Source organism: Lissotriton helveticus, chromosome 2_1, assembly GCF_964261635.1.
Source record: "Lissotriton helveticus chromosome 2_1, aLisHel1.1, whole genome shotgun sequence".
Classification (NCBI taxonomy): Eukaryota; Metazoa; Chordata; class Amphibia; order Caudata; family Salamandridae; genus Lissotriton; species Lissotriton helveticus.
Window position 1 is genome coordinate 590,124,504 of NC_136059.1, and position 24,905 is coordinate 590,149,408.

Below are 24,905 nucleotides of genomic sequence, written 5' to 3' on the forward strand. Positions count from 1 at the left end.
CTCAGAGTGAATTCAAACCAACTGGCCAAAAACCATCTTTCCACCATAAGCAAAAATCTCAAAGCATGAATCTTTAAGGCTTGGACTAAATTTAGGAAAGTCAGACTCGCCAATCAAAGTGAGAGGTGAGCCAGAATCGGCCATCACCCTCACATTGGCATCATCAATGATTACAGCACAAAAAGGGTGTTTTCTTCTTGTGACAGTGCCCGTAGAAGCAATTTGAATAATACCATCGGCATCACGGGAGGATGACAGGATTACGTTATCATAATCTCACACAGCACCTTCATTTCACCTTCATTCACAATGGAATCACCACAACCTTTTTTGACTTTTGCACCACTTACACTCTCTAGAAAAGTGACTTTTTTCCCACACTTGAAACAAGCTGCGCTGACAGCAGGTTAACTTTTTGCGGTGCTCACATGGGATTTCAAATCACATCTGAATCATAACACGTCCACCTTGTCACACATTACAGAATTCGCATTGCGATTAACATACGAACAGGGTTTATTTCCATCAGATTGTCAAATTATCTGCAAAAAAAATCCAGTCAATCTGGCTCACTTCCCTGGTAGTTGTCCCCCACGCTCATTTCCTTCATATACTGCTCTGAGTTTTCTATGCTCCTGGCAATAGCCAGTGCTGCTTCAAAACTTGGATCCTCAGTTGATAGCAACCGCTCCAGGAATTTCTTGTTAGTCTTCTCGATCAATTGACTGTGTTTAATCCCATCCCTGAGGTCTCTGTAAATCCACGTAGCAACCAAGGCACATAACACTGCCACGATTCTCATTGATGGGTTCTCCCGGCACTTAAGATCGCTGTAGAAATGTATGTTGCTCCAGCAATACGCTTTTTCTTGGATTAAAGATACGATAGAAGCATACTCATCAATAACTTCACTGCCATCCTCATCTTCCCCAGCCATCTCTACTAGTACCTTTTCTAGATGAAGAGTTTTCAGAATGTTTCTACCCTCAGAACCCACATTGTATATTAATGAAGACTTTTTCTTTTTAGCAGTGCAATTTCACTTTCTACGGCCTGCAAGACTCGAAAGCTTCATGCCACTGTTCCCACTTTATTCGTGGGGTATGGGATGCAGCAAGAAAAGGGGTGGGGCAGCTATTCTATCCACGTTTCAATGCTATGAATGCCAATATTCTGGACTGTTAAATGAGTTGTGCTCAAAGGTTAAAAACTTGCCTATATGCATAGTGCCTAACTTGAATCCTCTGATTAAACATGAAGTTTCTGCATAGATAACAGAAGTTAATAAAGATAAGGTGTGCCTGTCACCATGTAGTGGCTTTACAGACAATTACAATGAAGAAATACAAGGAGTGTCAGCATAATGAACATAATTTGGCCACAGGTCATGTACAAAGTTGCCACCAAAATTGTAGAAACACAGTGTTTCTAAAGGGGATGAGTCACTTTCTTCCCAATTCAACGATAGATATCCAAAGCTATCCAAACTTTGTTTCTTAAATAACCAATATGGACGCTAAAGATGTAAAAAAAAAGTATTTTTATAGCTTAATTTCCATTCTAAATCTAAAATAGCCAACCTATATGACGATTGCACTAAGACGTGTGTTTTCAAGGGAATTGGAGCTTGTTTTGGGGCAGAGCAAATCAGCATGACCACAAAACAAAAAGCCCAGAGATTCCTAAAATGCCACTTCAACAACACTGGCAGGGCAGTACCGGCAGGTGCTGAACACTGTAACCAGGGCTGTTCACCTGAAGTCAAGGAGCAGGGCCACAGGGCAACTCCCTTTGTCTTAAGGCAAACCCACCAGGAAGACACAGGAACGGCAATGTGGCTGAAACACACGGCGGATCGCTCGTAGCTGTTTGCTCATTGTCACTGAAAAGATGTAAATTGCAGGTAGGAGTAAAGCATTTATTTGGCCGACAGTCAGGCAGCCACTGCCACCTTTGGAATCCTCCTCACATATCCCTATCTCAACCTTCTACCCAACCAGTCTATACCCAACACTCTAACCAAGTACAACCCAACTGGGCTTCTCCAAAGAAGGTGTTCTTGGTGCCGTCCTAGGAAGTGCCAAACCTCATCAGCAGGACTTCGAGTCTGTGGAGCTGCAGCCGGTGCTAGCATGAGCTTTGGCGACACAGCTTGGAGGTCAATCTGTGAGGGCCTCTACATGACTCCGGAAGCATTCCATAAGTAATCAATGGGATATTAGGTGCCAGGAACCCAAACAGTGCCTCTATATGTCCCATGGGCCCAAAAGCATGCCAGGAAGGACCAATGCCTTCCCTAAAATCTCCATCACTGCATGCAAAAAGATGTTAATTAGCACAACCGATAAATAAAAGGCATTGCCATTTACAATGCCAATAGCTTAAACTCTCGCAAATGCGAGATCTATTGCATTGCAATTGCTTGTTTTAAAGAAGCTGACGTAATCATTACACAGAGAGCACACGTATGCGTGACACACCGCATTTCTTCTGGTCTGTCACTGCAAAATGCTTCTAGTCCACCGAGCATGGCTTGAATCCAACAGCTTTGTGGCATGAGCTGCCCACAAATAACTGACAAAGATCCCTCCCCCAAAAAAGAAAACAATGGTTCATCGGTGCCACTAGAATGTGGGGGGAAAAAACTGATAAAGGAGCTGCTTCCCATCTGCTCCACTCCAGTCTGAAAAAGAGGGCATCCATGTACTGTGAAGGTATGAAAAGATACCAGGCGTCAACAGTGTTACACTCTGAGTAGCAGGTTCTGAAGGCTAGTAATTATAGAAAGGAAAGACGTATAAGCAGGTTTTAGCTGGTGCAAAATATATTGTATTTGAAATACTATAGCATGTGGATGACACAGCCCGATTTTGGTCATGGTGGAAGTGTCCTTCTCAGAGCTCAGCATGAGGAGATGTTCAAGCAGGTCACCTCACTCTTTGAATGCCCATTCATGCAAAAAGGATAGAAGCACATTAAGGTGAGGTCTCTAAAAGAAGCTGATACTGAGCCCAGGAGGTTTCATTATGGCGGTGAAGTGAACTCTGAGGGACCAGAGGTTGGGGCTAGGGGGTGGGGGAGGAGTTAATCTTAGAAAGCTGAAATTGTGGAGGTCTGGAGGATTGCTCTCCATCCTTAATTTTCCTCTAATGCAGCTGTGAAGGAACACTAGTGTTCAGAATTTTCATGGAGGGTCTTCTTAAGGAGGTGATCCACTCTGAGAAAGCAGAGACTGGATTGTTTCTTTTTGCACCTGTTTGGGCCTGGCAGCGCACCTCCCTGACAAAAGGTCCTTTATTGGTTTTCAGTCCCAGCCTTTGCAGCTTCAAGGACTTGGTCTGCCCTAGGCACACTCTAAAGATAGGCATGGGCAAGCTATAGATTTGTGTGCAGATGTATATAGAGGCAGGAAAATCACATTGTTTAACATTTGCTGCGTTTGTTTTCCTTAGAAACGGTGTCAGCACAAGATGCAGACTATGTGGATGAATTAATTATTTTGTGCCTTATAGCAGTCCAGGAGTTCCATGTCCCCTAACATTTCATCATCAAACGAGACTTGGAGGTCTCGGAGACCATCTCGGCCAGCTCACAATTTAAGGTACACCATGAGACATTCAGAAGTAGCAGGAGAATGCTGCTTTACAGCTCCAGGATTCATAGGGTACTAGAGCTAACAGCACCAACATCAACCAGGTCATTCTCCACCTCCAGGCCAGTCGGGACCCAAACTGTTTGGAACATTTGGCAAGAACACTCATATTTGAACTTTCATGCGCATGTGACTCGGATAGTGAATTGGTGTGAACTCTCATGCACCAACATTGTTTTGTGGTTGATTGTGATCGGCATTAAATTAATCTGTGCATAATTCAAACGAAGTGTTGTCAGTAATAAGTCCCAGAAAGATTCTACCCCCATTTTGGGACAGTTCCTGTTCGCAAAATGGAATACAGTTTAACTTTTGTTTTCACTAGTTTGTGCAGTAAACAAACCAACCATACGGGGAACGTTTAAACAAACTGCAGCTTGCAGGATATTCTCATGCTTGGGTTCTCTTTTATGCAAGGAATGAAGTCAAGATTCTTTGGAAGCGCAGAATATTCTTGTGGTGCCTTGTGAGCTGGTCTGCACACGTTCAGTTACAATTACAAGAATCAATGCCCTTGAAAATCACATGTATGTGGTTATTACAAATTATGTCACAAAGATTAAGCAATTTCCTTATTAATCTTTAAGCTTGAGTAACTTAAAATCAGTAACAGTTGCACTCAAAAGCAAATTTATTAGGAATATAGTGTTACATAATGGAAGATCTAAGTGGTTGCTTTTACTGCGGATAAACACTTTTTTGGGGAAAACTTCATAGCTGTGATTCAATGTGTCTTTGTTTCAAGTGGATGCGTCTTATTCTGTGTATATTTTACAGTTTTTATTTTCATTTGCTTGTTCCGGACCACTTCGCCTGAGGTCACTCCTCCTTCCACCACGTTAAATGATTCACAAAGGACGTTATGGCCATGCTGCTTCTGCAATTTGTCGATGCGAGCAGGCCACATCCCATCACTACAGTCTGTCCAACTCCCCTACCTTTCTAGCTTGACATTCTCTTTGCTCACTCCCCACTTACCACAGCCAAGGGTGACACATAGGGTTTTACTCCATCAGCTTTTTAACCAATCAATCTCTCCGGTCACTAAGTAATCACAGCTTGTTTCCCTCTCTTTGATCAAGTCTCCTCTTATGTTGCATACTTCCCAACTGAAATTTGGGGTACATGTGCCACACTGGAAAAAGTTAAAAGCCTTTCCATTGATAAGGGAGCGGGATTTCTATTGGCTAAACAGGCATCCAGGTCAAAGAAGTAAAATCTTATCATTAAACTTAGGTTTTCCACTGAGTTGGACACACAAGGTCAGATTACATACTGTTCCAATGTCACTGTAGTACAGAACAAAACTTAAAAAATAAAGTTAAAGTAACATCAGAACACATGGATATTCAAAGGCCTTTACAATACGTTCATCTGGCATTATATTTATCGGAACATTTGCATCCAGGTAGTTCTGTTCACAATATTGGTACTCACTGGTTTATTTAAATGATGGCCCACAGAATCCGCTAATGTTCCAATAGCATCATAAAGAATTAGAAGGTTTTTATGTTGATATTTACTAAAGGCAAACACCAGTGTATCAAGAATGTAAGCAAGATAGGGGACAAGCTCAGTACAAGCTTCTTCTTCCAACGTAGCAAAGGCACTACAAAGAAAAATGAATGGAAAAAAGTTACTAGTAATTTAAAACAGAATCTACTTTCCTTTTTTTAATTTAAATCTTTTTCTTGACAATTTTTACATAAAAAAATGCATGCCCACCCTCCCCACCTCCCCTTTCCCTGACCAAGAACACGTCAAAAAGATAAAGAAATAGCATATTACATACATACAACAGAAATTAATCCCGTATGATATACTTTACCATAAGGGTACAGGGAAATAAAGATGAAGATAATACTATATACACAAAATACAATCATGTATGTCTCTGAATCCAAAATAACATTGGTGACCAAATCCGCATGCCCCTTAATCTTTTCTTAGGCCCTTTGTTTTTATAAATTCCAACTTCCAGGCTACAAGTAGCTAATAGTCTAGACCTCCATTGTTGAAATGCCGGTGGATCAGGATCTAACCATGCTGAGGCAATAGTAAGTCGAAGTACAGCCATGGCCACGAATATTAACCCTGAGTGTTTGTCTACAATTCACGATTTGCTACCCCCAGCATGATTTCCTCCGTTGAGATTTCAATTCTTGTTTGACAAACCTCTGATAGAAATTCAGAGATGTCATTAATCAGCTTAGTCAGCGTATTACATGTGGCAAATATATGTATAATATCGGCCCCGTATAGTGCACAACGAGGGCATGTTGTTCCCTTCCCTGTTCCCCATTTAGCAATTTTCTTGGGGGTGTAATATAGGAAGAAAAAAGTTTTATAAAATTGTGCCTGTAGCTTTATCGACATTAATGAGTGTAGTGCGAACTCATATGCTATGCGGGGGATATTGGAATGTACTCCTAGTTGTTCCTGCCAAATTACACAATATTTATCCATATCATCTGGGGCCATTAAATTCAATGTTTCATAGATTTCCCCAATCCTGGGAGTTGTTTTTTTACATAAATTATCAATCAATTGATTGTTCCGGAAATTCTCCCGCCCACCAGTTTTCTTTGTTAGGAAATCTCTAACCTGCAAAAACGTAAAAAATCCCTACGGCTAATATTATATTCCTCATGCAGATCCTCAAATATCTTAAGACATCCTTGTTTATAAAAGCAACCCAGTTGCACAATCCCTGCCGATATCCATCTATTTATACAATTGTTATGAAATATTAAAGGCAGATCATTATTACTATTAGTTGGTGTGTAAAATGAGAATCGCCCAAGCCCCAACATTTTGCGTATACTGCTCCATGCTTTATAAGCCCCTAAGATAGTCAGAATCTACTTTCCTCACACAAAATGGTTTGAGAAATGATGGAGAGCCCTAATAAACTCACAGTATAATTCAGTTGAATAATCAGTTTACCACACATTCTTTTTGATATTCATTGGCATACACTCAAACATATTTTTTCTATGGCCAACATGTTATAAGGAGTTTGTTTTTTTATAATCAACTTTATTGATAATAAACTAAATAATATTCTGATACACTTAGCATTTCCTGCAAATTCAATCGCCCAAATATAATTTCCCATTCTTTCTATCGTTAATGTGACCATGACTTGGGTCCCAGAGTCATATTTGCCTAAAAGGGGCCTCTTTAGTTCACAAGGCCCAGCCACTTGCCCTAGACATGCTTGTATTTGGCCGGACAACCTCTCGCATCATATACTGGCTTCTCTTGCATGGCACCCCAGTCAAGAGACTGTAGGGGGGACAGGGTCTTTTCAGGCGGCAGCTATGTCTCTTTTGGCCACCATGGTGGCCACACCCAGGTATGCGCTATCTGCATGTGAGCCACCCAACTCCTCCAGGACTCGTAAGATTAGGGACAGGGGGCTCAGGGGGACTTCCCACCCCCAGTGTAGTACTTGCCTCACTTGCCACTGCAGTCCAGTAGTGAGTGAGTGAGTGTAGTACAGGGCCAAACCATATGCTAAAGGTCTGCTGGTTCTGTCACACGTCTTGGGCAACTGGGGGCTGGGAGAATGCCTGCACGGTATAATCGGACGGGGTGAGGTAAACGCAGTGCAGGTAAAACATTTGTATTAACCGAAGCTTGGCTGAAATAGTGATCACTCGAGGGGCCATGAGGGAGTCTCTCCAGTCCTCCTCCCCCAGGGGATCCAGCCATTGTTCCCACCGGTCTCTCAGGCACCCTACTGCAGTGGTTCACCAGACAGCGATATATTTGAGATATCCCTCCTTTCCCTAAATTTCCCATAAGGACTTTGGCTTCCACGGGACTAAATTCTGGAGGTGTGGCACCTGCGCGGACAAGGAGGGTGATGGTGTACCGGAGCTGCAGGTATTTGTAGAATTGAGTGGAATGAAGACAGTAAAGGTGCTGCAAGTCCTGAAAAGAGCCTATGTGACCCCCAACAAGGCATCCCCAAGGCGTGTGATCCCGATTTGATCCTATCTTCGAAACCCTTCCAGTGCCGCCACCTCCCCCAGCCAGGTGCTGTGCGATAGGGGTGTCTGCAGTGTAAGTTTTGTGTCCCATTCTGTGAATCGTAATGCTGAGCGCCACACGAAGAGAGCTGTTGGAGTCACTGCCAGAAGAGCCTGAGGGACCAGGGAGCCGTAAAGCATCGCCTGGATCCGGGAGAACCTCAACTCCGCAAGCTCCAATTGATACGCCGGATTGGTCCATCCGCCAGAGAACCAGTTGTATATCACAGGAGGCAGGTGGCTATATAATAGAAGAGATTTGTCATCCCCATCCCCCGTTGTATGGGGCTCGTTGGCAGTGAGTAAGCTGCCATGCATGGTCTGGAGTTTCCCCAGAGAAAAGCTGTGGTTATTTGATCTAGTTCCTGAAACCACCTTCGTGGGAGGTGGAGCAGGAGGTTTTTGATTATGTAGCGAAATCGAGGAAGCACCATAATATTGAACAGCGCTATCTTTCCCAAGGGACTCAAGGGGAGGGGATTGCCACCTGCGAAGGTCCTACTTCATTCTCTTGACCAGGGGGGTGGTGTAAAGTGACCAGGTGAGTTCTGGGAAGAGTGCCACCCATATTCCTAGGTATTAAGAGGTAAGGTGTTGTATGGGGATATCAGTTTGCCAGTCCATACAGTCTTGTGACACGTGGAGGGGTACCAGAGTTGATTTGGCTGGATTTAGATGCATGCCTGATGCAGCTCCGAATAACTAGAGGATACGGAGGCATTGGGGGCCGGATCTTACCGGATCGGCAAGGAAAATTAGGAAGTCGTCAGGGTATCGGGCGATGCGGTCCTCGCTTAATTCCAGCCATTGCCATTCCTGCATTTGTGCATCGCCTCGGATAAGCCGGACAAGCGGTTCTATTGCCAGGGAGAAGAGGAGGGGAGATGATGACAGCCTGTTTTGTTCCCTGACGAACTGGGGAGACTTCTGAGAGCGCATCACTTATCAGGACCAGAGCCAAGGGGTTAGATTCAAGTACTTGCACCGGTTTTTGTAAGTGTGGGCCAAATCGCACAGCTTGTAGTACGCTCCCCAGGTCCCACCAGTCAACCATATCGAAAGCTTTTTTGAAGTCGATCAGCAACAAAGTCAGATACGGGGAAAGGAGATGGCGATGGCCCAGACCCATGTGTAGGTGTCGCAAGCAATGCCTCATACTGCGCGGAGCATTAAGCCACATTGATCGGGGTGGAGTTGGCGGACAAGTACTGGTTTAAGGCGTGTGTCTAGGATAGTAGCGTATATTTTGGCTTTGGTGTTGATAAGAGAGATCAGGCGGTAGTCCGAACATGATACGGATTGGGGTCGCGTTTTAGTGGCCATGTTGATTTCTGAGGGGAAGGCACCTGACTATCACTTCCTCATAGAGGGCATGGAGGCGTGGCACTGAGGTTTCCCTAAACGCAGTGTAGTATTCTGCCAGGAAGCAGTCTGGACCTGGCGGCTTACCGGACTCTATACATGAGACTGCCTCATCGACCTCTTCTAGTGTGATGGGCTGGTCTAATCAGTGAGTCTCTGGATCGGTCAATCGTGGAAGCGGAACGTCCTGTAAGAACTGATGCCCGGACTCCGGGTCCGGGCGCTGTTCTAATGAATAGAGGGATGTGTATGAGCATGCAAAGGCCTGTGCGATAGCTGCTGGGGTGCAGTGTGTGCACCCTTCTGGGCCCAGAATCTCTTGAACTATCCTATTAGTGAGAGAGCGGGATGCCAACCAATGAAGCAACTTACCATTTTTGTCGCCCCACCCATAAACCTGTGCCACTGAGGACCTCCACATTTGTTTGGCTGACTCAAGGGATAGGTGTCGTATTTCTTCCAGCAGTCGTTCGAGCAGACGGTAGTCCGCTTCGATGTTTGCCAGAGCAGCATTTTTCTCCAGGCGAAGGGCTTGAACTATGGTATAGGGAGTATAGTGTTACAATTCTGAAACAGCTAATGTTAAAACAGAAAATTCTATTGCATGGTGATGGAAATGCACCCCTGCCGTGAATGTCCCAACTGTAATGATCCCTGATGTTGATTTTTGCCGTCAGGGGAGACCAGATTATGCGTGCGCACCAAGAGGTAGGCCTCATGGACTGCAGTTTTTTAGACCAAGAGGGGGACCCAAATCACTACCCTCATAGTGGGGAAAAGCAACTGCCATTACAAGGAATTACACAGCACCATGGTGGCAGCATAAATCCCAGCCTCCACTACCAGCCAGAGCAGGACCTTGTGTGAGGAACTCGAGAACACCCGATTTGCTAAGTCTTTCACATGTGGGACCAAGGATACAGGTTTAGTAGCCAGTGTTGTGGGCATGAAGTAGCTGATTGCCAGGGTTGAGGCTGAGCTCAACGGCAAAGCGGCCATGGTTGATGTCTAGGTAAAGGAAAAGCAAGGTGCCTTATGTCTCTTGTACAATGATTTGATTGTCTCTGGATTGGTGTCAGTGCCAGAAGCAGACGCCTTTCTAGCTTGGAGCACATAAACTGTACTGACCAGAGCAGAGGTTGCACATCAGTCTCTTAATGGGACTGGGATTATTCCTTATTTGCAGGGACCAGGACAAGGTAGTTTGAGGGAAAGGGCATACTCCAGGAGGGCAATGACCGTGGAGGTCATTGCTTCTGCAGAGGGGAGGATGAGGCTCCTGAAGCAGACAAGTTGCAGGAGTCTTGGTCGTTTCCAGAGCTGCAAGGTTTGCCAGCTGCTAGAGGGCCTGCCTGGAAAGATTTCAGCATGGCACAGGCCCCCTCGGTGATCCCCAAGATCCAGGATTTTCCTTCTCGTCCCTCTCTAGTTTGGTCTAAAAACACATTGCCGAGACGTGCTCTTCCACGATATATTGGAGGGTGGAAAACGCACCCGGCTCTTCTGTCGCTGAAGAAGGAACCGACCTTGGCAGTTTGCTTGCTACGCGGGATGTGACTCCCATTTCACTCGCGCCGATGTTCTGTCATCATACAGTAAGGGTTCTGTAAGAGGAAACATGGTTGATCCAGCAACCGGAAGGCAGAAATAAGCTCTTATCTTGAGCACGTGTTTTTACAGTCAGTATAATTTAGACACTACTAACCTTCACTTGGCGAGTAGTGTGGGTCATACACATTTATCACATCTTGTCGCACTCATTCCTGACAATCGCATTATACTTTTATATTGCAGCGTTGTACATTCAGCCAGCTTTAACACTTCACCTCAATTGTACATTGTTAAGCTTCTCAGCTACCAGCACCTTCCCTCTCACTCGGGTAAGTACTAAAATACACCTCAAGCAAATTAACAACTGCTAATGATGTTAACATGCATTTTATAAACTGCTGCTTTGTCTTACATTATAGCGCCTGGCTGGGTCCTATGTGAGCAGTACACTTCCTTCTCACATGCTTTTTGAGCACTTTTTTTCAAGCAGTATTGAGATAAAATTTTCAGGCACCCTCAGATGTCATAGCGCACAATTTTATACGATTTCTTTTTTTTTTATTCTGCGTATTCCTTTTTCTTTTCTTTTATCTGGGCTCTCTTGAGTTTATTATAAAAACCATGATATATGGCAATACGATTACTGAATATTTATGAGCAAAGGCAAACCCCCAGGGCTTAATTGTGAGAAATGAGCCCTTTATTTTCCAACATGACAAAACATTCAAAAAAGACTGGTCTCTCATCTCGTGGCACTCCATGAGAGATTGGTTAATCCTAATTATAAAAACAACAACACGCCTATCCCAGGAACTTAAAACTGAGATCCAGACAATTGAGGTTTGTTTAAAAACTTACCAATCAGTCACCTTACTCAAGAAAAGACAAATCAAACTCTGAATGAATCTGAAACATCCCTGAAACAAAGTAAGTTTCAGAAAAATAAGAAACATACCAGCAACTTTAGCCATGAAAGAGTTTACCCATATATTAAGGAAGATTATATTCCCTCAGGAAGAAACCCGTGGTATAATACTGACAGTGACCTACCAGACACTGGATTGGAAAGTTCAGGTTCTAGCCCTGGAACCAAGGGCACCTTCAGAGGAAGAAGGAATAACAGGAGGCAGTACGAGAAAAAGAACACAAATTCAGTGAGCCCAAAAACAGGAACAAATTGGAGTATTGACCGGAGCATGACTAGCTCATGCAACAACCAAACAGGTCCGAGCGGTCAACCAGCCTGATTGTGCACTTTACAGGACGAACTCTCACTGTACCACAGATACAGATACTTGAGAAAGGCATGGATTTTGTCCCCACTGCTAACCTCGATAAATTCAAATAGAGCTGTGAATTTAATGAGTACATCAGAAAATTCACTGAGGTCTTATTTCGCGGACAAACCCATGAAAATGGACCCACAAGGCAACACAGGTTTGAGAATAAAATAATCTTTTACCCCACCAGTCACAGCAATCCCAGTAAAAATACTGGCCTTTGAAAAAGCTGTCCTGAGAGAGATAGGGGAAATCAATCCTGATAGTTTGAGAACATTCCACAATACCACCAAGGAACATAAGCTAACTATAAAAGAGCTTGTAGAGGACAAAACATTGGTGATAAAACCCGCTGACAAAGTAGGGGCAGTGGTCATACAGACAGAGGCATACCGAATTGAATGACTCAGTCTACTTAACGACACTAGGAATTATGAAACACTAACAGAGGACCCAACCGAATCACTAAGAATACACATAGTGAGCATGACAGAGGAAGCACTGGCACACAACTGGATATTCCTGAAAGAAAGTGATTTCCTAGTCAAAAAGTCTCCATTCACACCTTACTTCCATACAATCCCCAATATACACAAGAATCTTGAAAAAAAACAGGGCGACCTAGTGTGTCTGGGATAAGCTAGAACCCTTATCCAAGTTTGCAGATGCTTTTCTAAGACCAATCGTACAAAACACAGAGACGTATCTGAAAGACACCAAACATGTATTGAGACTACTACAAAACATAACCTTTGACCCTAACAAACAACTTTTGATGGGTTTAGACATTGAAGGTCTGCACATTAGCCTCCCACACATCAAGACCCTCAACATAATTGAGGATGTATTATTCGAGTAAGATTGGGAATATCAGAACCCGAGAAATGGGGCTATGGAATGCTGCAAATGGGCCCGAACCTCTAATTGTTTCAGATTCGAGGAAACCCTATACTTATTTTTAAAAAACCGATCATCATGGGCAGCACCTTTGTGCCAAGCATAGCTAGTCTCTCTGTTGTATTTGTATTTGGATTTATAGAGCGCGGTTGCTGCCCGGGGGAGTCCAAGCGCTAGGAACCAACAGAGGGGGGGATGGAGCAGGAACACTGGCAAAGCATTATTGAGGGGAGCTGAAGAGGAATGTTTTGAGCTGTCTCCGGAATGAGGAGAGGTTGGGGTTGGCTCTCAGATGAAGGGGTAGGGTGTTCCACGTCTTGGAAGCATTATGGGTGAGGTTCCTACCGCCAGATCTGGCTTTTTTTATTCTGGGTGTTGTGGCCATGAAGGTCTGGTTTGATCGAAGGTTTCTGCTAGGTTGGTAGTGGGAGACGAGGTTACGGATGATTAGGGGACCGGTGTTCCAGAAGGCCTGGTGAGCGATACACATGGCTTTAAAGTGAATTCTTTGGCGAACTGGTAACCAGTGTAGTTTGATCAGGCCGGCTCTGACAGATTGTTGACGAGAGAGCTGAAGTAATGTACGAGCTGCACAATTCTGCACAGTTTGAAGTCTCCGCAGTGTATAATCTGGGGCAGCAAGGTAGAGGGCATTATTGAAATCCAGGCGGGACTGTATCAGACCCTGGATGGCTACCTGTTTGGCTTCCATGGGTAAAAGATGGAGAACTTTCTTTAGCAACCTAAGAAGACCGAAACAGGTAGCCGAGAGTTTGGTGGCTTGAATGCCAAAAGAGAGGGATCTGTCCAGCCACACCCCGAGGCTCTTGATGTTGTCCTTGGGTGCCAGGGGGGTGCCCAGACAGGGTGGCCATAGAGCATTAAAAGAGCTAGGGTCAGCAGGGCCCAGAAGCATCAGCTCTGTCTTGTCCCCGTTCATTTTAAGTAATGAGGCGGACATCCAGCTCTTTACCTCCTCTAGACCTTTTCTGAGCCCTCTTCCCTTTGGCATATTGGCCTCCTGCGCCAATGAGACCACCAGCTGAGTGTCGTCAGCGTAGGAGATGATTTTAACTCCAAACGGACGGACAACCTCAGCCAGTGGCCTCATATAAATGTTGAAGAGCGCAGGGCTTAATGAAGAGCCTTGTGGTACTCCGCATCTTAATGGTCTGCTAGTGGATATTGACTCGCCGTCGAATACCCGAAAGGATCTGTCCTTCAAGAAGGACTTGAACCATAACCATGCCTTTTGTTTGATACCGATGTTAGTCATACGATCCAGCAAGATGTCATGGCTGACCCTGTCAAAGGCCGCACTTAGGTCAAGGAGGATCACTGCCACTGATCCTCCTTGGTCCAGGATGTTTCTGGATTCCTCGGTGACCATGAGGAGAGCGGTTTCGGTTCCATGCTTGGGTCTGAAGCCTGTCTGGGTGGAGTCCAACAGGTGGTGGTTTTCTAGGTAGGCGACCAATTGGCCGTTGATGTATCTCTCGAAGACTTTGCTCAGCCAAGGCAGTAGAGAGATTGGCCGGTAGTTGCTGAGGTCTGAGGGGTCCAGGCTAGGTTTCTTTAGCAGGGCTCGGACCATGGCACGTTTCCATTCCGGCGGGACCGTGCCAGCGGTAATGGAAGAGTTCAGGAGGTCCATTATGATGGGCAGAGTGACCTGGGATGCTGACATGACAATGTCTGGCGGGGCTGGGTCGCCAGGGGAGCCTGATTTAACTTTCCGAGCCACAGAATCCAGGGACGCAAGATTGAGGGGGGGAAAGTGGTCCAGTGTGGGAGTAGGCTGAGATGAAGGGGGTGTCAGGGTAGAATTGGTCTGAGCTGGGAGGGTGGTGGGCAGGGAGGGGAAGGATTCATAGATTTTATTGATTTTTTGGAGGAAGAAGTCTGTTCACCATCTTGAGAAACATACAATCCTATGCCCGCACAACCCATACCTCGCGCACATAAATATGTGGAAGTGATACATTGAAGATGAGTTAGTCATATGGCAGGGCGATGAAACGGGTGCTTTGGATTCCTTAAAATGGCTAAAGAGACAGAATGCTTTTCTGAAACTTACACATACTCTGTCTTAAGCAGATTTGGTTTTCCTGGATTTAAACATCGTCCCAGATGAGGGGACCCTGAGGACAACCACCCACGTAAAACCTACAGCAAAGAATTGGCTGCTCCTCTTGGACAGCTTCCACCTGAGGCACCTAAGGGAAAATTTACCATTTGGCCTATATCGGAGACGGAATTGTATCAGAATCAGTGACAACAAAAGACAGGCTGAAGGAGAAGCAAGGAGCTACCTACAAAGAATCATATCACACACTATGAAACACGCTAAAAACAACCACAGGAAGGCACTACTAGAGGGCCTACCTCAAAGTGAAGGACGAACAACCAATATGCATCACAACTTAAAGTGTAGCATTTAACCAAGTGTGCAAAATTATAAACAAACACTGGTGCACATTTGATAGCTGAACTCTACAAATTCCAAATCCTATATTTTTGAACAAACAGGTGCGAAGTCTCCGGGACACGGTAGTCCACACACGACCCAAAAGATCGACAACACAAGAGAGAACAAAGTTCGGATCACCCCAAAAAAAGGACATCACGTCTGTGATAGCTGCAGTGTCTGCCATCTCACACAAACAACCAAAAGGATCACATTTAACATCACCACTTGGGAATTGAGACAGTTCACCATTTGTAACTCCCAACGTGTGAAATGTATATGATAACGTGCCCATGCAATCTACATTACATAGGGAGGACTACTGGAAAAATAGAAATCAGAATTGGCGAACAACAAAGCAATCTCAGATGCAGGCGCGCAACTAGAAAAATGTCAGTTCACTACAAGGAACACTAACGCAATGTTTGTGATTACCAATGGGTTATCCTAGAACAACTGAGTCAGGAATCACAACTGTTTGAAAAGGAACAACAATGAGTGCTCCGTTCAAAAACACACATGGGAGGTCTGGACGAAAATATACCTTGGGGCCAATACACAAGATAACATAGTGGTCATGTATGGATATTTCATACAACGATATTTCATCTACAGGAAAGTAGGTTCATCCTTGTATGCAGAATTATCCCTCTAGAACTTATTTTTCCTACTACTTGAGCTTGTACCAGCAGATTTGAACTGGCATTCACTTATAAACTAATTATAATAAATATTTTTAATAAACTATCCAGTTAATTTTTAGTTTTAAGCATACACTCTTTTCACATCCTAAATGGGATTCAAGACAACGTCTGACTTTTTCGTGCTCTATATAGCACATTCAACGCTATGGACAACGAAACCAGGAAGTGGTTCCAATCTGCGGCTGCCATCTTTGACGGTTGGTGTCCTAGTCTTTAACAGACACAAGGATGCCAACGCTCTCCCGGCCACACCTCAAACAAATAAGTGTCAACATCAACCGCGGGCACCTACAGAGCCACGGGCGGGCTTTCTCCTAAAGTGAGGGAGTAGCCTTGACAGAGTAAGCATGGCACAGCCGGTTAGCTGATAACAGAGGCTTTTTTCTTAGAACTGAGGATTATTCCACAGGAAATCGCTCGGTAAGCTATGCTCCTAATGACCCCGTTTTTCATTTGCAAATTCACAGTGTGTGACTAAAGGCCCCCACATGTAGTCATGAAGCCTAATTGAGGCATTTTACGTGTATGTGTCTTATGTTTAATTTTTCACCTTCCGGTATATATGTGCGTATGTCCAAATCTGTCCATTTAAACGTGTTCATTTGGTAGCACTAAAAGTGTTCATTTTGATCCTAATAAAAATATATCATGTTTTCCAATAAGGTGATATGTTTTCCATTGAATAAGCATTATATATGTAACATGGCCATAAGCCATGCCAGACAAATTTCTTTCCATTCATATCGCTCCACAGTTTTTCCAGTTCTAAACACAAATAGGTTCTGTATGTATATGTATCTTTTCTCAGCTTGCAGTGACGTTTCAACGGAGTGTTAAAAGGAGTGGTATCAGGCAGTAACAACCCTTGGTCCTAATGAATAGCCTCTGGCAGGGCTTGAAACATGTAGACCTGCGAAACTCAGGAACATAAGTCCATAGAGTTTCCATTTTCCCCATTTTTAACCATACCGGTTGGAGGTACAAATTAAACATCTGTCCAACTTTGTAATTTCCGTCACCACTCCTAGTTTTCCTTCATCTACCATACAGACCAACATCAAAAGTGCTCCATCGTAACTCACAAGTTGCAGCACGCCCCATTCCGCAGCGAAACGGGAAGAACCCAATGATGAAGAATGTCCCAAAGCAGAGCCCCCCTCTGCCCCCCCACCCCCACCCAAACAAACTTTAACGTCTCAAACTCTGAATCACATTTGGTGTCTGTAAATGGACTATACCAAGAAAGAGGAACTAGATCCTTCCAAAACTGTCAAGCAGCCAAACTGTGCAAAACACTTCTGCCTGTGACCAGGCCTGGGGGCCAAGGCACGCGAGTCTCCCTGCTGGGATAGGGGACATTACCCAGGGAGTCCAAGACCACCAGGCTTTGGATCCTGGAGCACCAGTGCCTGCTGCCTGCTTGCCAAGAAATGTGCCCAATAAGCAAGGCCCAGTGAGGAATCTTGGCGGTTGGATCCCTGTAGCAAGGTGTGAGGAGACAGCTGCTGCACCGATCGGGTCTTTGCCAGTGTAAATGGAAAAGTTGGCGATCAAAAAGTGAGCTATGACCGTTGACACACTGATCAAGTTGTTTTCTGTGTGTTGTTGGCAAGTAGACAACCGTGTATGCCAGTCGCGCCACAGTGAAGATTGCTGTTGCGCCGATCGGGCCATAATCCATGTGCAAGACCAAGTCATCAAACCTGCATGTGAGGAAGGGCTGCCATGAAAATTGCTCCTTTTTGCCGATTGAGCCGTAGTCAGTGCGCCGAGGAGGGACAGTGATCTCTTATGCCAAGAGGGGCCACTGGGACAAAGCAAACGCCATGGCCTGTTCGAGACCGTCACTGGAGAAAGGAGGCCGCCATGGTGCCCAGAGTACACCTAAGCTGTGACTGAGGACCAGCACCGGAGGGTTACATTGCCTCTACCAGCGGGAGGAATATTGAGCATCGCAAACCCTTGGCTGCTGCAGGACCGCGTGTGAGGATCTCCAGGACTACCGACCCCTGAGCTGAGCATGTGAAAGACGTAACTGGAGGCCACCGCTACAGCTTCCTTCATCGCTCGCAAAGAAAGCGTACTCAGACTACAGTCGCTCGGATCCTGCTGGTGCAGGTAAGAGACTGACTGACAGGCCAGACAGCTCGGGAAACATTCATGCCATATAGCCCATTGGCGCAGGAACACTTGACTTTACTAAAGAGGCAAGAGTGGACTCCTGAAACTAAGTACCAGTGGGGCTTAACCTGAATGTCACCTATAGTGAATGGGGAATAACCATTAGCGTTCAGAGAGGGGAGTGGGATTCAGGGACCTGCTTTTAAAACACTAAAGCCCTGACCTCAGGGGATTGTGTGCATTGTTTGTGAATGCTGTATTTCTCTTTGTGTTCATATATAAATATTCCCGTTCCAAGTATTTGAATGGACAATCATGTAGTCCTACTGCTGAACGTATTTTCGAGTTGGGAGCTTGTGTTCACTCAGCTATTTTTTACCTCCCCCAACCAGAGAAGCCTTCGACTGCTCCACCCCTGCTACCATCGAGCAAAGTGCTGCAAGGATACTTGGCCCAGTTGCTCAGGATTGTTAGTAGGCCAGGCCCCGGGACATCAAGAGTACACAGCCTCAACCCCGACTGTTATGTTCCATATAGGTACCCTAATATAGGTTAAGCTAGTCACCTAACCTTTCACCTATATTCTCCCTACCATTACACTGCAGAACGGTTCTTAGTACTGACCTTTTACCTAGTTACGGTAATGTCCAGAAATGACATGGGGTTTTCTCCGAAAAGCTTAAGCCTCATTCAATCAATCAACCGAAGAGCCAGGTCTTGAGAGTCTCCTGAAGGTGTTCAGGGAGGAGGCGAGTCAGATGTTGATCGGGAGCTCATTCCAGGTCTTGGCCATGATGTAGGAGAAGGATATCCCCCTGCTTTGGCTCTGTGGATGCGTGGGGTTTCGGCTAGGTTGGCGGATCGGAGGTTCCTTGTGGGTATGTGGAGGGTGATTCCGTCATTGAGGTATTGGGGACCTGTGTTGTGTAGGCATTTGTAGGCGTGGGTGAGAATCTTGAAAGTGACTCTTCTCGATGGGGAGCCAGTGTAGATTTCGTAGGTGTTGGCTGATGTGCTCATATTGAGAGATGCCGAGGACGAGTCTGGCGGCGGTGTTCTGTATAGTCTGGAGCTTGTGGAATAGGGACTTGTACCGGTGTAGACACTGTTACCATAGTACAACCTGCTGGTGATGAGCGATTGGTTGACCGTCTTCCTTGACTCGGGGGGAGGGGGGTATCCATTTGTAGGTCTTACGGAGGATGCAGAGGGTGTTGAAGCAGCTGGAGGCAACTGCGTTGACCTGTCGGTTCATGGAGAGAGAGGAGTCAAGTACGATGCTAAGGTCTGTGGGGGTCACGGGCTGCTGAGTGCAGACCCCCAACCCCCATGAGGATTCTTGGAATCCTGCCTATTAACTATGTAGAAGGGACATTACTTCAGTCATACCGGTCTGACATGACACAGCAAGGTATATCCCCAGGGGGTGCAGTTTTGGGTATATATACATCATCTCTTGCTGAGCTAGTCCGAGGAGAAAAGAACTTCCATGCTGACACACTGACGCGAGACGTTGAGGCTCCTGTACGCAGACACTCCAGATTGCAGTGGTATGACATCCCTTGCGGGGTGTCCATCTTGAGACCAAGACGGGGTACCACAGTCTCTCACTTCAAGTAATGGGGTTGACTTTATCCTAGAGGGATTCTTGGCTTTCCACCCACATACATGCTAGGTACATTCAGGTACATCTAGTTAGGGACGCATCGTAGGACTTTCAGTCTACCATGTCATTCATTAGTAATTGGATGAACGCGAACCAACTCGAGCTTAATCCAGGAAAGACCGGGCTTGTGCTTACTGGACCTCCGGTCAACCCTTGGAACCCCGGCTTCTGGCCACACTCGCTGGGAAGTGCCCCCTGCCTGGTGAGCTCGGTCAAGAGTCTTGGAGTCACCATTAGTGAGGATCTGACTATGAAACCCCAAATTAAATCTGTGATGTCAGCATGTTTTTTCATCTCCGGCGCATCAGAAAGATTAGCAGATTCCTCACTCACGAGGCCCTAGTTCAAGTCAAGCTTGGTCTGGTTATTTCCCGTATCGATTACGGGAACGCACTGTATGTTGGCATCCCCCTATACCAGTCTCACCAACTTCAGCTTATTCAGAATCAAGCGGCTAGACTGGTCTTCCGGCAGCCTAGGACAAGTTCGACCAAGCCTCTCTTGAGGAGCCTGCACTGGCTCCCTGTAATCCAGCACAGCCTGTTCAAGGTGGGCTGTTTGACCTACCAGGCCCTTGCCCACCAAGGCCCGGCCTTCATATCCTCCCGCCTTCATCGATACATCCCTTCCCGAGCTCTCCGCTCTTCTAGTTCCAACTTGCTGCTCATGTGTCCCTCCAAGCGGAAAAGGCTCGGGGGATTAAGATTCGCTTCCCAAGCCCCCCTTTTTGGAACTCTTTGCCTTCTGATCTCCGTCTTATCTCTTCTTATCACTCCTTTAGGAAGGCTTTGAAGACCTGGTTGTTCTCTCAGGCTTTTGATTGATTATTGATCTACTGATGTTTCCATCCTGTAGTCTTTTCCTCTGTCTGTCCAAAGCGCCAAGAAACCGTTGGTGTACGTGCGCTCTATAAATTATTTTATCATATCATATCAGGAGTACGCATTTATTGCTGACATGTATTTTATATACTTGCCTGTATTCATTGTTTTAGCACAATGGTAGAAATCTACAAACCTTTTACCTTGCTAGTGCTTATCATTTATATCTGTTACTGTCTGTTTAAGCAACCTATTTTTACACTAGAATGACGCTGGTTCAATAAATGCTTATTGAGAAATGTCCCCACCGTTTATTCTGTGTATCTCTCTGAGACAAAGTAAGCATAAGTGACTGAGCGAAAAGTACACTGTTTCCACAATCCCTGATGGGACAGAGTTGTCATGTTCGGTAGCTGCCAAGAACTATTCTCTCCTTGGTAAGAGGGGTTTATAGTGGCACTGTTATCCAGCTGGTATACAGGCTAACCTATTCAGTAGGGGTGTCTAGAATCAGTCTGACTCCAATCCTACAGTATACGTTGTCTAAAACCACAGATCCTATATAGGTTTGTAGGAAATACACACAATGGCGCCACCAATGTTGGTTGGGTAATTATTTAACAGCAAAATCGGAGTAATTCAGTCCAGCTATTCTCAAAGACCCCCTTCTCACATTTTCCAAGAGACGTCTGGAGTGGGAAGGGAACTATTCGCCACAGCTGAGTAGGCTAAATTCCTATTTATTGGCTATAGTTTAATCCAGTTTGCTGGGCCTTAAGCTCCTGCTTGCCCAGTGGTCCTCTAAACAGGGTTCTGACAGCGAACATAAAAACTAAGGGGAAAATGAGAAATCAAAAATACTGGCTACATTTATTTTACCACGAAAAAGGGGTGCTTTAAAAAATATTTTAGTGGTTCCAAGTTGTTGAGTTTGAACCATTTTAAGAATTCATATTGACTGGAGTTAATTGACCCAATACAGAAAGACTTTACTGTGATTTATTCCTGGAGCACTCTTGGTGTACTCCTCATTCTAGAATCAATCAGTAGTAGTAGTAGAGCGAAACCTTGAAGCGAAACCTTTAATTATATCCATAGCACCTACTAAGGGCTCTGGTGACATGATGGGCTTTACAAACTGCATGTTTTTAAATTCTGAGGTGCAGCTTCCCATACATAAATTACCTGATTACCAGCCATGCACTATATTTTGGTGTCTCAAACTACCAGTATTTAAGAAATTTCTGATTATCGTAGATTGGTTTTAGAGGCCACATGTACATTTACTAATGCCTACACTTGAGTTCTTTGTTGTAAATATGTGAATATCCTGCAATCTCTCTACCCCATGAACTCCATTGTCAAGATTCCACCTCCCAGCATTGCACATTCCTGCCCAGCGCAACCCAATGTAAGTGTAAAGGGAATGTGCACGCTGCAATTAATGGGTTCACAGAAGATCCCATAGGGGCTTTCCAATATATTGGTCCCTGGTACTGATTGCAGGCCATGGGCCAACATGCATACAGTGTGTGCGTGTGTCATGATCTAGGTCTGTCTCACGGTAATGCAGTCTGTTTAGACAAGGAGGTTTCCAACAACTGCAACCCTCATGAAAGGAGGGAGTTACTACCCTTACCAGCAAGTTAAGTGACACAAGCATGGTCGTGGAGGTATAGCTGTTTTGTGTTCGGTAGAATCAGTAATCTTAACAGGCCTTTTCACATGTGTCACAGTAGTGGGGGCTACTGTCCAACTCTTCCAACCACATGGCAGTCTACTTAACTCACTCTTGGCCTGCATGGACTGTGCGCTGCGCCGGACAGCACGAGATACTTGTGTGTGCGTTCTGGAACAGCATGTGTAATGTGCGAATGCATGGTGGATTGCAATTGTGTTGACTGTACATAACATGGAGGCCTGAGAAATCTATTTTGGAAGCACAGGGCCTGCGAACACTGGAGAGGGGAGGACTGAAACCCCCATCCAGGAGATGTGTATTTCTGACATCCCTGAGAGCTTGCGCGAGTACGGAACTGAAGGGAGAGGAGAGGGGAATCCTCTGTGCACATCAAAGGTCTCTGATCCAAGGAAGACTTTCTGGTCAGCGGGGGCTGGGCTCATGGTCATGATGATGAGTCTGATGAGGTTAGCACTACCAGAGAATCTGTTAGGAAGGCGTAGTCATTTGAACCTTTATGGAGCATATTTCAGTAGAGGTTAACAGACAGGTGTGGTCCACGGTCACTCCCTTAGCCTCTGTTGTGGGTCACCCAGAATTGGGGACTCTGAGATGGAGCTTGCCCGGGCTGCGAGATGGCCGCTCGTTGAGGGCTCTGCCAGCCGGGATCGCGATCCGCCAAGAACCAGGGGAACACAGTCCGAGAGGCTCACAGTCGTGGATCGCCCTAATTCCCTGCTCACCAGTGCTGCTGTTGGAGCAGGTGGTAACTCCACTGAGCAAGCAGCACCAACAGCAGAGGCAGTGATGAGATTGGGCCTGGCAGCCGGGTGGCCTGGCATGAGCGTGGAGCTGAGGCTGCGGTGATTGCAGAGACGGCACTGGTGTGAGCGCTTGCAGTGACTTCCGGGCACCTAAGCAGAGTAGGCAGGAGACCTGCAAGCATGCTACGACCGCCCCAGCTCTCATTGGGAGGCAACTGGGTCTGGAGAAAGAAGATCTTAGGCGCTAGGTGGAGGGGAGCACTGTGGCGGAATCTCCTCCCCACCCACCCGCGTGCAGCGTTGAACGGAAGTCCCGGCCCATGGAGATTGTGAGATTGCCAGCCAGGTGGTGGAGTAAGGTGATCTACAAGTGACATAGTGCTCTCTGCCACCCAATGATGATGTAGGTGGGCAGACACAAGGAAATAATAGCAGCAGGATGGAGGGGGTCCCCCGCGAATGAACATTCTTTTGGCTTGCTTGCCGTGGAGGCTGAGGAGGCCAGGCTCCTGCTTTGCGAAACCGTGGTGAGGGGATGCGGCCTTCCCTGGGACTGCTGTGTCAGAGAGTGGAGCGAAACTCATTGGAAGGTGAAGTGTGTGGCCCGAGGCCCCCAGGTACCAGGACAGCTATGCGACTTGCAAGGATTAGAGGGGGCAGAGGTGCCTGGTGGGCCGGAGTTTGTTGGAAGAGCCTCCCCCTACTGAGATGGATATCAGGAGTGCAGTGGCCATAGCCCTGTTTGTGTGCCTGTGTGGTTGGGGTGTAGGCGCCCAATGATGTTGCTGGAGTGCGGCACCCCCACTGTGAATATGCTGGTGAGCCTGTGATGCTGTGACTAAGGCCTGTGCGCTGGGGCAGGCCCCTCGGTTCCATTGCCAGTTGGACTACCAGCTGGGCCAATATTAGTTAGCCTGCTGGGGGGAGTCGGGTCCTTGCACCACGACTGAGTCAGTGGGGGAAGGATCGCTGGCTGCGCTGTGCTTTGTTGCTAGTGACGCCACGGTGGAGCGGGCTCGTGTGAGGAGGCCTCATCATGGTAAAAGGCGATGGCAAACGAACAAAGCTCCAATTTGACAGCAGGCGCAGTGCCAGGCAGGGTGAGCCTGGCACGTGCTCTGAAGCATCTCCTGAGCACAGTGATGTCAGCTGCAGTCTGATGTTGATATAAAGGAGACCCTGGTCAATGTCCATTTTAGTCTGAAGGCTATAGACACTAAGTTAGATTTGCTTACCAACTGACTGGCACATGTCAAGCAGAGGGTGAATCAGCATGATGACCGCCTTGACCAACTTGAGCAACAAGTATCAGACATGGAGGATGTGCAGGCAGAGGCAAGGGAGCAATTGCTGAAAATGGACATGGTATTGGAGGTAATCAGAGACCAGATTGAGGACCTCGAAGAACGCTCCCGTCACAATAACCTCAGAATCACGGGCCTCCCAGAATCAACCAACCTCACAAGAGTGGAGGACTTCATTGAGAGCATGCTTACAGTTAGAGAACTATTTGGAGATGGACTTTCAGCCATATTGCAGCTGAGTGCCCCCATAGGTCCCACCCCTCCCCACCCCCACACCCTCCAGGGCTCCTGCCAGGCCAGTGATGTAACGGCTGCTGAACTACTGGGATACGTGCTGCCCTGGTCAGAGAGCACGGCACAATTCAATATCAAGGCAATGCCCTTTCTTTCTGACGTCACTATTACGGTACAGGCGGCTAGGCACAAGTTCACCCCAGCAAAAAAGATTTTTGAAAAGGCTGTGGCCCCCTATGCATTGATTTAACCTGCGTGTCTGAAATTAACATACAAGCAGCACTTTTTAATGATGCTAAAGATGCATTGAAATTTTCCAAGCAAGTTGCAGCACGCGGAGGGTCCTCTAGTTCTCCCCCAGCAA

General features: G+C 46.1%; 1 protein-coding gene across 2 annotated transcripts in view; it reads right to left on the bottom strand.

Annotated features, from left to right (window-relative positions):
- TNPO1 (transportin 1) overlaps nucleotides 1-24,905 on the bottom strand; it is a 1,741,771-nt gene that overhangs the window by 520,965 nt on the left and 1,195,901 nt on the right. For both annotated transcript variants that reach the window (XR_013607056.1, XM_078675276.1), the window contains exon 13: nucleotides 5,090-5,261. Coding sequence is in view for 1 of the 2 variants with exons in the window: in XM_078675276.1 (XP_078531402.1) it covers nucleotides 5,090-5,261 (172 nt within the window). In the remaining variant the exon portion in view is untranslated. The remainder of the gene's footprint in view (nucleotides 1-5,089; nucleotides 5,262-24,905) is intronic.